The sequence below is a fragment of the Myxine glutinosa genome, chromosome 3 (assembly GCF_964187855.1).
Source record: "Myxine glutinosa chromosome 3, kmMyxGlut1.1, whole genome shotgun sequence".
Taxonomy (NCBI): Eukaryota; Metazoa; Chordata; class Myxini; order Myxiniformes; family Myxinidae; genus Myxine; species Myxine glutinosa.
In genome coordinates this window covers 69,809,882-69,824,766 of record NC_136263.1, presented here as the reverse complement: position 1 = coordinate 69,824,766, position 14,885 = coordinate 69,809,882, and the positions used below count along the sequence as shown (strand labels likewise).

Here is a 14,885-nt window from a genome sequence, read left to right as displayed (position 1 = left end):
CGCATGCGCATAGTAAGGTGCAAGGTTGATAGAGTAAGTGTGAGGAAGGGGTGGCCGTGTCAAACTCCGATGGTTGGTTGAGTACGAGAGAGAACACGCTCTCAGAGAGTGTGTAAATATTTAACTGTAGAAACAAATGATAACAATGGATGCTGCACCAAGTAAAATCCCAGTCATTGCCATTGAGAGAGGCCCAGCTCAGAAATACACCGTCTGAATAATTATTATAATATTGGAGAAGATGATGTTCTACTGATTTACAAATGTTGTATTACAAACTTTATAGACTTGCTCACCAGTTGCGTACTGAGGGTGTCTGGCATAATTTTAAAAATAACATAATTGTTCCCCCTCCACCCCCTGCTTCCACGTTCCTCTCCAAAATCCCCAACCCCAGTAGCCATAGGTAATACGAATAGGGCATAGACATAAGGAAACTAGGATCTTTATGTTTAAATATCAATTAATTGACCATTGACCACTCCAGGCGATGCAATGTGCCAAATTAAAAATGAAAGGAACACTAAATGTCAGTTCAAATATTTATTAAACTCGAGGGCTCGTTGGTCCATTGGACCAAATTTTAATTGGGGACTTTTGGATCTTCAGGGACTTTTGGGTCTTTGGGGACTTTTGGGTGTTCGGGGACTTTTGCGTCCTCAAGGATTTGGTCATCTGGGTGTAAAGTGTTAAAGGGTCTTCCAAGGTCTAAGAGGTCTCAGCAGTCCAAAGGGTTAAAGGGTTCATTTGAATAGTACGTAATTAATCAATAGACGTGGAAAGGTATATATAACTACAACAAACACACACAAAAAAATACACATTAAAAAAACACACAAAAAAAACAAAAAAAAAAAAACACAAAAACAAAAAAACCACACACACACCATCCATTTATAGTAGGGTTCAATTTGCGTGGATTCCTTTTTCAGGCTGTTTTATACGACGGCATCATTGATGCGCCACCGTAGTGAATCTGACGCCGAGAAATCGTGACTCGAGATGGTTTATTGATCACGTGGTTTGCTTTTGCCTTGACCTGCAACTGGAGGGTTCGTGATCACGTGTCTCGTGTGCGTCCTGTAGCACTGGTACCTTGCTATCATTTTATTTTCATAAATGTAACTGAAAAACAAGACATTTCCCGAGGCATGACATTTCTGCTGATATTATTTGATTCCACATTATCACGCATAACGCCGACAGAGGCAAATGTGTTTAGCGGCTCCGCCCCCATTAAGCTGATTTAGCCACGCCTATCCCGGTCCTATTATTTCACAAAGGAATGTAGTTTTACGTACTTTTCGTGGCATCCAATCAAGCTATTAGAATTACAATACCAAAGGATGTTGCAGGAAGTAAAACTCTATCGAATGGTAGCAGAATCATTGCCATTGATAGAGACAGCTCGGGAATATGCCGTCTGAAGAAGACTATGATTATTATGAACAAGAAGATGAATTCCCGGGTTTGACGGATCTCCTTTTTTCGCTTTATTTTGCTTTTACCTTGGTCTGGAGAACTGAAAAGTGATCCCTACCTCAACAATCAGCTGAACAGAGCAGGTAGGCTCTCATGTGTAGCCAAAGCGAGTTTTTAAAGAAGATACTTTAGTTTTGTATGTAGCAGATGGGACCGACATTTTTTCCCGTGCCATCCCTACATAGAGAGTACAAGCGTACTCTCCGATTTGACATGAGACAGAAAGGAGGAATCTATTGACATTTCTCTTGAATTGAGGTAGGTTGGGATAGAGCGGAATGCAGGATGCAGGTAAACTATTCCAGGGTGATGCCGTGCGGGGGGAAAAAGCTATAAGAATATCTCATCGTCTTACTCCTTGGGACAGATACAGTGTATGGATGGGAGGAAACTGCCAAGCGTGTCGAGCGACTGAAAGTATGTCCAGGTGGAACAACCTGTGATAGACCCTCAGAGCACATTCCATGGTAAAATCTGTAGAAATGGTTCAAGGAATCAACAAAGCGGCGGACTGAGAGAGGTTCCAGGGATGATGACAACTCCTGTCCCAACAGAAAGGCAGCACGTCACTGGATTCTGTCAATAAGAGACAGGTGACAGGCTGGATCACCAGACCAAATACAGGAATGATACTCCATGACAGGACATATTGCGAGTGGCCTTGTATAGATGGAGCATAGCAGCTTGAGAAAGGTATCGCCGAGCACGAAATAAGCAGTCAAGGTGCTGGGAGGCTCTTTTAGCTATTCTAGAGATGTACTTTTCCTAGCTGAGGTTTGAGCTGATATCCAGTCCAAGCAGACAGATAAACAGGGGGTTCCTGCAAAGGTGAAGAATCCATAGACAGGGTCGGAAAACAAGGTGATCTTGAACTACAGAGACAAGAAGTGGGTCTTTTTTTGGTTGAAAGTAACAAGCCAGTCTTTTCCCCAGTTGATCACTTCCTCTAGGTCCTGATTGAGAGTGGTACTAGCATGGTCATGGGTAGGAGGAGCATAAATGTTTAATTTGAGAAAGAATACAATCCGGCAGATCATTAATATATAACAAGCATTCTGAGTATTGCGCTGCAATACATGTCCCGTACCAAAGTTCAAAGTGCCATAACTGTCAAAAATGATCGAATATGCAAATTTATGCACGGTTGATGCTGGTTTTCAAACTTGATTTTCAAACTTCAAAGGTATGCTGAGACACATGTGTCACGCCTCGCCTCGTTGATAAGCCCGCAAGGTCGCTCCGTGGAGCGGTCTGCACGTATTGCACTGTGAATTATATAATTACCAACTCACGGTCTGAGGTACTCGCGATTCAAGAGATATCCATTTTAAAAATATTTTCGTTTAACGATATCTGCCAAACCACGTGCCCTATCGCAAATTCCAAAAGGACATTTTAGTAGACCGACATGCTGAACAGATCTGTGAAGTTTCCCCTCGATTGGATCAAAAATGAGGGAGGAGCTCGGTTTTAAAGGTTCATGCTCAAAAACGTCATAACTCTGAAACCATGTGACACATGACGTCATGCTCGCTGACGTTTTTGTTCGTCATGGGTATGCGATTCTGCCTGCAAAGTTTGGCCTCGATCTGTTCAGGCGTTGCAGAGAAAAAGGGGTTTTCGTGTTTTCACGAAAAACAATATGGAGGCCGAACCACGTGACCTGTGACGTCATAATTACCATTAAAATATTCTGCAGACCGAGTCTCCCCTACGGTGAAAAATTTGATCTCAATCAGTCCTATTATTGCAGAGAAAATCTTTTTTAAAGGAAATTAAAACTTAAAATGGCACTGAGTTAAGGATCATCAGAATTATCAGAATTCCCAAAGTTCAAAGTGCCATAACTTTGTCAAAAATGATCGAAACGTCGTGAAGTTCGAACTTTATCTGTAACTTATCATGAGGAAACCATGTGCCAAGTTTGAAATCATTAGCATTAAGCGTTTAGAAAAAAAGTCCGGAAAACTGTTCTTTGCGTGACGGACAGACTGACGGAGGGACGGCGTGCAAACCTATAGTCCCCTCTGGTGTACACCGGTAGGGGACTAACAAGAACAATATTGGACCCAACAGAGGGATAAAGAGGGATAGGAGGGTCCGAGCTAAAGAGGGTCCGAGAAGGGATAAAGAGGCCCATACCAACACGGATCCACTCCGTAACTTCCTCGGCAGTTTCAGATGGGTTGCGGCAAAGGATTGAGTTCCAGTGAACATCGGCAAAAAAAGAATGCAAGACATCCCAGTCAGCCTTGCTATATTGGAAGACAGTTCGATGGACAGGATGAACAACAGTTGATGGTGAAGAATAAGAAACTTGAACTTCGATGTTGACATGATCAGAATTTCCTGGAGGGGAGAGAATTTTTCAGTACAATCCCCAGGATGTGAACACAAAAACAGATCAAGAAGATATCTGTTATCAGTAACTCGATCAGGAGTTTGCGTCAGAGCTGAGATGATGATCTGAGTAAGGTCATGTGACACAGCAAAGTTAAATGCAGTGACCCAGGAGCATCTGTGCTGTGAGAGTGAACTAACCATTCTTTGTGATGAACATTAAGTCTCCAAAGACCATAATATCAGCAGTTGGGTGTCGAGACAGAGCCATATCAATACTATCAGTGATAGCATCGAAAATAGCACAATTGGGTGATGATGGAGAGCGATACAATCTCAAGAACCTAGTGGAATGTGGAATGCAAAAGTGCTAAGCGGGAGCACAAACGCTTGTGTCCTATCGTCAAGGCAGACCTCGCGGCCAAGTGGTAGAGAGGCCTTTGCATAAATACACAGACCAGACCGTGTGAAGGTGGAAAAACAGGCCTATGGAGGATATAGCCAGGCTTGATTCAGATAACAGATAACACCTCAGCATGGAGACGAGTTTCACAAAGAGCAGCAGATCCGGAAAATTCAGTTTCTAGAAAGATTGGATGGCAGAGAAATTGCCACAAACTCCTCAGATATTAGCGTAGCGGGTACTTAGCGGCGTCGACCTCGTTACCCTTGGTGGCGGGACTCGAAATGCAGGTTGAGACCGAGTTCCATTAGGATTAGATTGAATAGTCATAGTGTTCCAATACATAGAGGAAGAAAGAGGAGGGAAAAAAAAGAGATCATGAGTTCACCAATCTACATGTCATGTACAAGGCCACAATGAGAGACATCAAGAGCCAAAATTAACCCCAAGCCGTAGCAGAGGCACCCTGATGGCCTCGGGAAAGCAGCCGGAAGTAGATGCAAGGGCCACCATCCATGCATGTCCATGGCAGTGCAGCTACCCCGGCATTTTACACCCACTGACGGATCAGCCTCTCAATGCATGACCCTCGAGTTCGGGATCCTGTACTATTGGGCGGCCATGACATGTAGCATGTTTTTAACCTGTGCAATAGGGTGGTCCAAAAATTTGAAGATTGGATTTTCATTTCCCCACAAGCCTGCCCATATTCCTATTGAAGAAAGTAGTTTGTGGTGAACATTTGAGCTCGATTGGACAATATTTAGAGGTTGCTCAAAATGATGACAAATTTTAATGAATAATAAGATACAGAATTTTTAGCATCATACATCAATTCATAGATAATTATCTATTTTCAATTACTCAAATTATTTATTATTGTTGGCTTGCACTTGTCTTCAATGGTATGACCAAGAGATTGTGCAAAAGCACTGGCCACAAACATAGCACGCCGATCTGAGAAATTTACTCTGTCCAGAGTTGCCACTATTGCTGGAGTGATCACCTTGATGGGAGCCTTTTTCACCTGTTTGGCAGAAGATGGACTTTGGAGTTTGAATTCATTGTCCCTTCAATCGGAGCTTTCGATCTCAGACTCATCATCATCATCATCAACCAGAGCCAATGTTGATGGAACAGATTGCATTGCTGTCCGAGTCTCAGCAGCATGTTTCTTCTTTCTTTTATCTTCATTCTCAAGCCTGATACACTTTCTGTTCTCCTTCACTGCCAGAGTGTTGTCCACAGATCCCATATGTGAACTTGAGGGATCCTCACGCTGCATGATAAGGAATGATTTGTCTTCTTCATTCGTCATTTTCTCAAGCGCATCATTTGGTGAGATATCGAAGAGGGATTGAAGATCATCTTTGAACATCTGCTCCTTCACTCTATAGTTTTCGAATGTCTTGGTTCTATTTTTCTTTACCAGTTTGTAGGCATCATACAACTTCAAAAGTTGGCGCTCACAGGAATCTACTCTCTGCACTGGAATTCGTGCTTTCTCCCAGTATGCACACACAGCTTGTACACTAAGTTTGGCACTTTCACAAACTGTATGGTGTTCTTGCATGTGATGGTACACCATTTTCTGCAATGTGTGTCCTTTGGTTGGTAGTCCCCCACATATTATTTCCTTTTCAGACTTGCCCAGCAACCAAACTGTGGAAGAGCTGCGAGTTTCTGCCATCTGAAAAAAACAGGATAAATTTAAAATGTTATATTTTTTGAGCAACCTCTAAATAAGTTCCAATTGACCTCATATTTGGTTCATACGATCTTTATAAACATAGGAACAAGGGCAGCCTTGTGGAGCATGGATTTTTAATAGCATTTAATATTACATATATCTGTGGACCACCCTACTGTGCAACTCAAATGGTTAATTGTAAATGATGAGCCTGTGGGCCCACTGTACAATGTGCGCGCTAATTTGCATATCACGCCAAAAACTGGTTTGAATCGCACGCCAAATCTCAAGTGTGAACCCCCTCTCCCTCTCCCCATCTTCCCCGTTCCTGAATATTCCCAAAAGATACACGATAAGGACACCACACTTAGCTTTTATCAAACACATTTTTAGTTACACTTTATTTTGGTTTCATTGTAATTTTCACGTTAATTTCCACTGCATTAAGACATTGTACACGCCATTCATTGTCATCCAAAAACCTCACCACTCGCCACAGCCTTTGCTCCAACCACACACGACTTGTTCACATCATCCTCACCGCATCCACCGAGCATTTGCTGCAGGAATAACAGAAAGGGGATCGCTGGAAGCTGCGGCCAGTGCTTTAGTTCGCCAGACTTTATCATATATCAGAATAGACAGGCGTTACTTGGTCATTAGCGTCCTGGGGACATCTAATTGCTCAGTCTGTCTTTATAAAACAATTATGCGCTCCTAGCATTCATCCCACACCAAGGACAAGTCGCTAACCCTCCCACCCATGATAACTGCAGAGGTCCATTCTGTGGATAAAGACACCGCACGCACTGTAATCATCAATCTGTGAGAGGCGGTGAGATGCTGTAATCGCCGCTGTGAGAGGTGAGGAAAGCGTGCGATTAATGCCGCACCACCTTGATGGACCATTGTTTGCTGACATGGATAGACGCGATAACAATAGACATGAATGACAATGCTGGGAAAAACGGACACACCTAATTAGTCAGTTCTGTAACAAATAGACGAGTTAAGCGAAGAGCGGGCATACCCAATTGGTCAGTGCCCCGGCTAATCGACGAATGAATATGGCTGACAAAGCTACAGCCACACAACTTCTATTTATTACAGTAGATAGATAGATGTGGAAGTTGGTTGCACAAGCGAGGAAAAAAGGAGGAAAGGATGAAAGGATGAGTGGAGGTGGGCAGTGATTCCAGATTTTGTGAATTTCACCAGAAGGGGGGTTGCTGGTGTTAAGAATCCTGGTGAGGGGAGGACGGTAGGGGAGGGACAGAGCATGGAAAGGGCAGAGGATAAAAGACCATGTGTTTGTTGTTGTTTAAGCCAATTTCAAATCTCAGGGAAGAGCCAATTGACAAGGGAGGACAGGCCAGCACAACCACAATGGTGAAGTGGGTAACAAAGACAGACGAGGCCCGGCAAATTGGGAGAAGGGGCAAAAGGACAAGCAGCAAAACAAGTTGGGAAAGGAGGAAAAAGAAGACAACAGAGAGAGACAAGTAGACAAAAGACATGTGGTTGCTTTATTATGGATGCCATTGCTATGAAGAGGTTTTCTGGGCAAAGGCATCCGTCCCTCTCCTTACCACAACCGCAGGCAGCACCATATTAACAAAACTGATACCAGTGTATCTCATTCCCCAGAGGGATTTCAGTATTATTCTTAAACTTCACCTTACTAGGAGCTTCAACCCATGCACAACAAAATAAAACATACAAGCAAGCCAAGTAAGGAGTTCACATCAAGGCACACTTGTCAACAAACGAGTCAAGAGGGACCTTCTGACCTATAAGTGATGAATTTTGTTTCCTTCAGCAGATTGCGGAATTCAGACTTGGCTGTAATGAACTTCTCCCGGATGTAATCGTTAAACTCCCGTTCCTTTTTCTGTTGGATTCGTGGGGGGAGCAAGGTGAGAGATGGTGAAGGTGAAATATTTAAAATATGTTGAAAAACACATTCAAAACAAGCTCAACACAAAGTCTATAAAACAACAACTAGAACGGCACTCTGTGGAGAGCATACCTCCGCCTGGTTGGCCATATCACTCAATAGTGAAGAATCACTTAAATTATACGAGCTGGATCCGGATCTTCACAAAATTGAATAGATTCTTCCTTGTCACACACAACCTGTCCACCAAGTTCTGTCCACAACCGTCCACAACCTTTTGAGATATCCTGCTATGTATCGTTTTTGGCCCTATCTCCCAAGGGTGAGGAATCACTTTTAAAATTCTAGTAGCCGGATCCGAATCCGGATCTTCACCAAACTCTAATCATTTCGTCCTTGTCACATACGCCACATCTCTGCCAAATTTCGTCCAAATCCATCCACAACCTTTTGAGATATCTTGTTCACAAACGGACAAACAGACAGACAAGGGTGAAAACATAACCTCCATTCACCTTTGGTAGGGGAGGTAACACCAACCTACTACTTTTGATGCTGTAACTGCAAAAATCAAACTTGATTGGTCACTTGAAATAAAAAACCAAAACGACTTTCATGATTTATACACAAATAGAATAGATTCCAAAACTGTCAATAACAACACAACATGCATTTTAAGGCCATTTTCCCTGCTAGAGCGGGGGTTAGCCTTGCAGTCCCCATGACAATCTTCTCCACTTTGCCCTATTTTCTGCATCTCTCCTTGTTAACCCCCTTGCCCGCATTTCTTCTTCCACCATCTTCAGCCAAGTCTTTCTCGGTCTTCCCCGTCCTTCACTTCCTTCTACATTCATTTCCATCACTCTTCTCAACCAGTCACTTTCATCCTTCCTCAACACATGACCAAATCATCTCAACCTGTTCCTCTTCACAGCATCAATCACAGGCTCTATTCCCATCATCTTTCGCAATTCATCATTTGTCGTCCTCTCTCTCAACGATACTCCGCACATCCACCGAACCATTCGCATTTCCACCTCAGACTACTACATTTATGATGACCCACTCAGCGCACATTGTACATTGAATGGAGTTCACTCCAACACCCTTCCTGCACACAGCACATGGCCACTTCCCAGTTCTTTCCACCTCACCACATGCTTTACCACTTGCCATCACCTTCGTCTTTCCGATATCCACCTTCAGACCTTGTGTCTCCATACATTCCTTCCACTTGTTCATCTTTTCCTTCAGTCCATCCATACTTTCCACAATCAACACCAGATCATCTGCATACAACAACTCCCACGGTAAACCCTCCTTTAAGTTCTGAGCCAGCACCTCCATCTATAAAACAAGCTACAAATAGTAGTGGACTTAGTACCGACCCCTGATGCACTCTCACCTTCACCTCAAACTCACCACTGTTCCCGTCCTTCGTCCTTACAGATGTGCGTGCTCTTTTGTACATTGCCATCACTACTCTGATCAACCATTCCTCCACTCCTAACTTCCTCAATGCCCATGTCATTACTTCGCGTGGAACCCGATTGAATGCTTTCTCCAGATCAACAAATCCAAGAAACAACTTCTTCCTCTTCTCCATGTACTTCTCCTGCAACTGCCTCACAATAAAGAGCGCGTCTGTCGTTCCTCTTACTGGCATAAATCCAAACTGCATTTCGTCGATCTTCACTTACTTTCTTCCTTATCCTCCTCTCCAACACCCTTTCCAATACCTTCATTCCATGCTCCAATAACTTTATCGCTCGGTACGAGCCACACTCCAGACGGTCGGTCACCTTTCCCCTTGTATAGAGGGACGAGGGTACTCAGTTCCCAATCCACTGGAATGCGGCCTTCTTTCACCACCAGATTACAGATCTCTGTCATTCTCTTCACACCCCAACTTCCTGCTGCCTTCAACATATGTCCCACAACTCCCGTCGGCCCTCCCGCTTTTCTACTCTTCATTGCTTTTATCACTTCCTCAACTTCCTTCTCAGTTATCTTCTCTGCCGGTCCTAAAACTGGGTTACTCTCAATGTTGCCATCCCATTCATTCTCTGTATTCAACAGCATTTCCATATATCTTTTCCATCTTCCTTTAATTCCATCTGGGTCCATAACGATTTGTCCCACTTGATCCTTCAAGCAACTCACCCCCATCACATCACACCTCTCTTTCGCGATCTGCTTTGCAATCCTGAATACCGCTCTCTGACCCTCTTCTGAATCCAAGCGTTCTCCGAACATTTTCCTACATGACTCCTGCGCCTTTGCTACCTCTTTCTTTGCAGCCTTATTGGCTGCCTTATAACTTTCATGCTCTGCTTTTTCTGCTCCCGTACCCTTCGTCTTCTGCCACTCCTTGAACTTCTTCCTCTTCTCGTCAATCCTCTTTCCAACTTCATCATCCCACCACAATGTTTCCGAGTGCCTCGGTGGTCCTTTTGTCCATCCACATACCTCACCAACGGCTCACAACATACTATCTTTCATTGACATCCAACCACTTTCAAGCTCAACCACATCATCCTCTACCCCACTCAGCCTCTCTTTTAATGCCTCCCTTACTGTCACCTCTTTCAACCTCCACACCTTCATTCTCGGTTGGTACTTCAGCCGCCGAGCTCTCCTCGCACCTTTCACTATTATGTCGCAGACAACCAAGTGGTGCTGTGAAACAGCCTCCTCCCCAGGATCACCGTTGTGTCCCGGAGGTGCCCCCTATCTCGCCTACGCACCATTAGGTCGTCAACGGTTGTCGTCGACCCACCTGACGTGCATGTAACAAGCTTATTATCCTCTTTCTGGAACTGAGTATTACAAATCAAAAAATCAGGTCCATCAGCAAACTCTAAAATCCTTTCACCTTCTCCATTTCTAACACCATACCCGTAACCCCCATTAACTCCCTCCAAACCGTCCATACTCCTTCCCACATGTCCATTTAGGTCTCCTCCTACCACAACAACTTCCTCATCTTTCACGTTTTCCATCAGCTTCTCTATCGCACACCAGAACTTGTCCTTCTCTTCATCGCTCCGACCAACCTGCGGAGCATATCCCGAGATGACGTTCACCAAGAGCTTTCCAATCATCATTTTCACCATCATCAACCTATCACTTACTGTAGTCACACTCACCACACTGTCTACAAACTCCTCAGAAAACAGGACACCAACACCATTCACGCCCTCCGGGCACCCTTGCCACACAAACTTGTATTTCTGTCCCTGCCTACCCTTCACCATTCTCACACCACTTCCCTTCCATCTCGTCTCTTGCACACAACATATGTCCACCCTTCTTCTGACCAATACTTCCACCACTTCTCCTGATCTCCCTGTCATTGTCCCTACAGTCCATGTCCCAAACCTCAGAAACCAATCTCCACTTCAGGCTGTACCCTGCCCATATGTAGTTGTAATTGTCATGGTTCTCTTTTTGAGGCAATGTTTTTATGGCCGGATGCTCTTCCTGACGCCAACCCTCTTAGTCGCCTCCTATGACACGCAGGGATACGGTGTACCTATTCTAAACCAAGGTACACACCGGGAAACGTTCAAAGCATGGAAATTCTGGGGGGGGGGGGGGGGGGGTGCGGAGGTGGCATCATCAGCACCATGGCTGCGGGGGGTCCGGTCAGCACCACGCCACGTCGGCCCGGTCAGCACCACACCACGTCGGCCCGGTCAGCACCACACCACGTCGGCCCGGTCAGCACCACACCACGTCGGCCTGGAGCCTGGCGCGAAGTCCAAGGACATCAGCACGTCATCCGAAAACAGCTCCGGTTGGTGCGAACCACTCGGTCTATGGCACGAACCAGGCCCCGACACGCCCTTGCTCGCTCGGGCCCGATGAAGGCCTCGCTGGGTGTTCTCCAAGCAGGGGCAAAATCGCCCAAGCCTTGCTGGATTTCGGCGGCGGAAGCCTTGCTCGCTCGGCCCCGATGAAGGCCTGGCTGGGTGTTCTCCAAACAGGGGCAAAATCGCCCAAGCCGGCCTGGATTTCGGCGGCGGAAGCAGCAACGAAGCGACGCTATTCGGTCGGGCTTTTTCACGTTGTCCACGCTCTTCAATCTTCGTCCGGATAGGCAAGCCCGGTCAGCAACACACCACGTCGGCCCGGTCAGCACCACACCACGTCGGCCCGGTCAGCACCACACCATGTCGGCCCGGTCAGAACTACACCCAGTCCGGAGGTACTCAAGGCCACGAGTGGGAATTGCCGAGATGACCAACCCGAGCAAGATGACAAGAAGACACAAGCGCAAGCGTGGCATTCTGCTCCAACCAACGATCAGTTCTGATGAAGTTACTCCATCAGTCTTCACTGCCCCTCTTGATGAGTGCGCGGCTCCACACAGAATTTCCTTCGCTGCTCGCCTCAGACACTTTCCCTCCAAAAGATTCCAAAACTGTCGATGAAAAGTAATTGGTGTGAAAGCGCTTGCAATCTATGGCAAGCCGTTGCAGTGTATGGCAGCTCACTGCGGTCAATGGCAGGCCATTGCGGTCAATGGCAGGCCACTGTGGTCCATGGCAGGCCACTGCGGTCCAAGGCAGGCCACTGCGGTCTATAGCCACTGCAGTATAAGGCCAATCCTGATGGCCACTGTGGTCAATGGCAGGCCACTGCGGTCTATAACCCTGCGGTCTAAGGCCAATGTTGATGGCCACTGTGGTCAATAGCAGGCCACTGCGGTCTATGGCAGGCCAATATTGATGTATGTTTTTTTTTTTTAAGGGGACCATAAATAAAACAACTGGCATGCACGGTTTGCACAGTTCCAAATAAGCAACATTCAGTGGGCCAAAATATTGTACCATCTTTATCTTTTTGAAAACAACATCGCTTTCCTGTGGCTTTGTTTTTCAATATTGCCTTATTTTTCTACCCATTGCGAGGGTAAATATCATTTCAAGGTTTTCAATTCTGCAGAAAGTGGGAGGTCGGTGGTTCAAACCCGGTCCGAGCCATACCAAAAAGACTTTTAAAATGGTGCATACCACTTCCTTGCTTGACGCTCAGCATTTGTATGACAGAGCCCAGAGATTTAGATCCCAATGGCAAGCTATGAACTGCAAAGAGCTATACACTCGGTGTTAATTATATCTGCAGGGAGAAACACATAAATGCTTAGTCAATGCAAGGAATATCAAAAGAACGAAGTTCGTATGCGGGATGTTTGTGCCGTTTCATGTTTATGCTCATATTTTGACACAGAGGGATGTTTATGCCGGCAGACAGGACGGCCGTTTGACATCCAGGCACACATATTGATGAATCACTGGGATGACAGTTAATAGCTCGGTCGGGAATGCAAACCCATGTGAGACAACTTAGAAGGAAAAGTGTGCGTACCTCAAAGCCACCCTGTCAGTCTCACGATGAATCAACAAATGTGTTTGTTGCAATGAGTGACATTATTCATTTGGAACAGTCACATTGGGTTGGCACACTGCACGTGACGAGCAGTGCAACCGCAAATGTATTTTCTTGTGATGGAAGCAATGAACATGACAATGACAAAGATTGAACGCTATGGTTTCCATATACCTCCTACCAAAGCAACACGAACAACATTTAATAAGACTGTGGGTTTGAGGGTTTCTTGTGTTCTATAACCATTACTGATTGGAATCATCAAGGAAACTTATTTCTGGTCTTCATCAATGATCTCTCCGACTCTCTGGAAAATCCTCTCTATCTCTTTGCCGATTAATCCACTCTCTGCCGCTCCATTCCTCATCCCTCAGATCGGCAGTCTGCAGCCTGCAGCCTCCTCACTCTCTGCAGACCTGGACAAAATCACAGACTGGTCAAACAAGTGGAACATGTCTTTCAATCCTGACAAATCTCACACTCTTACAATGTCTCTCCGAAAGGACCGAATGGAAAACCCTCCCATCTACTTTCTCAACAATCCTCTCCAAGAAGTTCTGTCGCTCAAGCTTTTGGGTCTCACTATCTGCCATGATCTTTCTTGGGAAAACCACATTTCCAAGCTGGCCGCCAAAGCCAGTCGCCGACTGGGCATCCTCCGTCGTGCGATGTCATTCCTTGGCACACCTGAGCTCCACACCACATACAAGGCTTAAATCCACAGCTCAATGGAATACTGTTCCCCCCTCTGGGCTGGTGCTCCTGCCTCACACCTAACTCGGCTTAACGCTGTTGAGGCCAAAGCTTTCAGAATCATTGGAATCTCCTGCGATGAAGTTAAGTCCGAGGGCCTTTCACTCACTCACCGCAGGCAGGTTGGTGGTCTTTCTGTCTTCTACTGACTCCTCTCCGGCCTTCCTCCCCCAGCTCTCTCTGTGCTCTGTCCCCCCAATATTCCTTCAGGTCGCACAAGATCTGCCTGCAACCCTCTTATGGTTAAACTGCCAAAATCTAGGCTCTCTGCTCAACTTCACTCTTTCATTCCCCTTTTCTCCCGCCTCTGGAACAAACTCCCCCACTCCCTTCAATCCCACTCCTCCCTCCAGGTCTTTAAAACAGCTGTTCACCACCATCTCTTATCTTCCCCCATCCAAAACCTTGATCTTTTCTACCCCCGCTAATTCACCCCAGAGTCCTTGCAGTGTTCATATGTTTTATACCTCTCCGACCTCCCCCCCAAGTCCTCCCGATGTCCCTGCTCTCAAATGTTGTGTTTGTGTCCTTCCCCCTCTCTCCCCATCTTGTCTGCCGCTCCCCTTGCTTTTTGTGTTTTGTGTGTCGGTTTGACTTTTTGTGTGATTAATGTTAGCTCTTTCACGAGCCTCGATCTTGTATCCAAAAAACCCCAAAATAAAACAAACAAAAAAACATGATGGGTCTTGTTGAAGTGCTCACAAAATAAAAAATAAAAAAATAAATAAAAACGATCAGTGCAATATTTATCTCATCCGACAAATTGTCACATGGCAACATGTCACACCAATTGATATTTCGGGAATAACTTTGCAGCAGCTCTTCTGACTCGAATAAAGCTTTCCAAGTTGACTTGTATTGCTCATCAAAATAGAAAGCACGTAAATAGGGAGTTCAAACAGAAGGGTCCAGATACTCAGAATGTT

The 14,885-nt window shown here is 45.4% G+C and overlaps 2 protein-coding genes across 10 annotated transcripts in view; one reads left to right on the top strand and one right to left on the bottom strand.

Moving 5' to 3' along the window:
- LOC144891325 (transcription elongation regulator 1-like) overlaps positions 1 to 14,885 on the top strand; it is a 573,096-nt gene that overhangs the window by 113,284 nt on the left and 444,927 nt on the right. The gene's annotated exons all lie outside the window — the stretch shown is intronic.
- The window catches only part of LOC137423444 (uncharacterized), a 146,360-nt gene that overhangs the window by 10,799 nt on the left and 120,676 nt on the right, over positions 1 to 14,885 (bottom strand). The window contains 1 exon segment of the mRNA XM_078774192.1: positions 7,706 to 7,806. Coding sequence (XP_078630318.1) covers positions 7,706 to 7,806 — 101 coding nt within the window.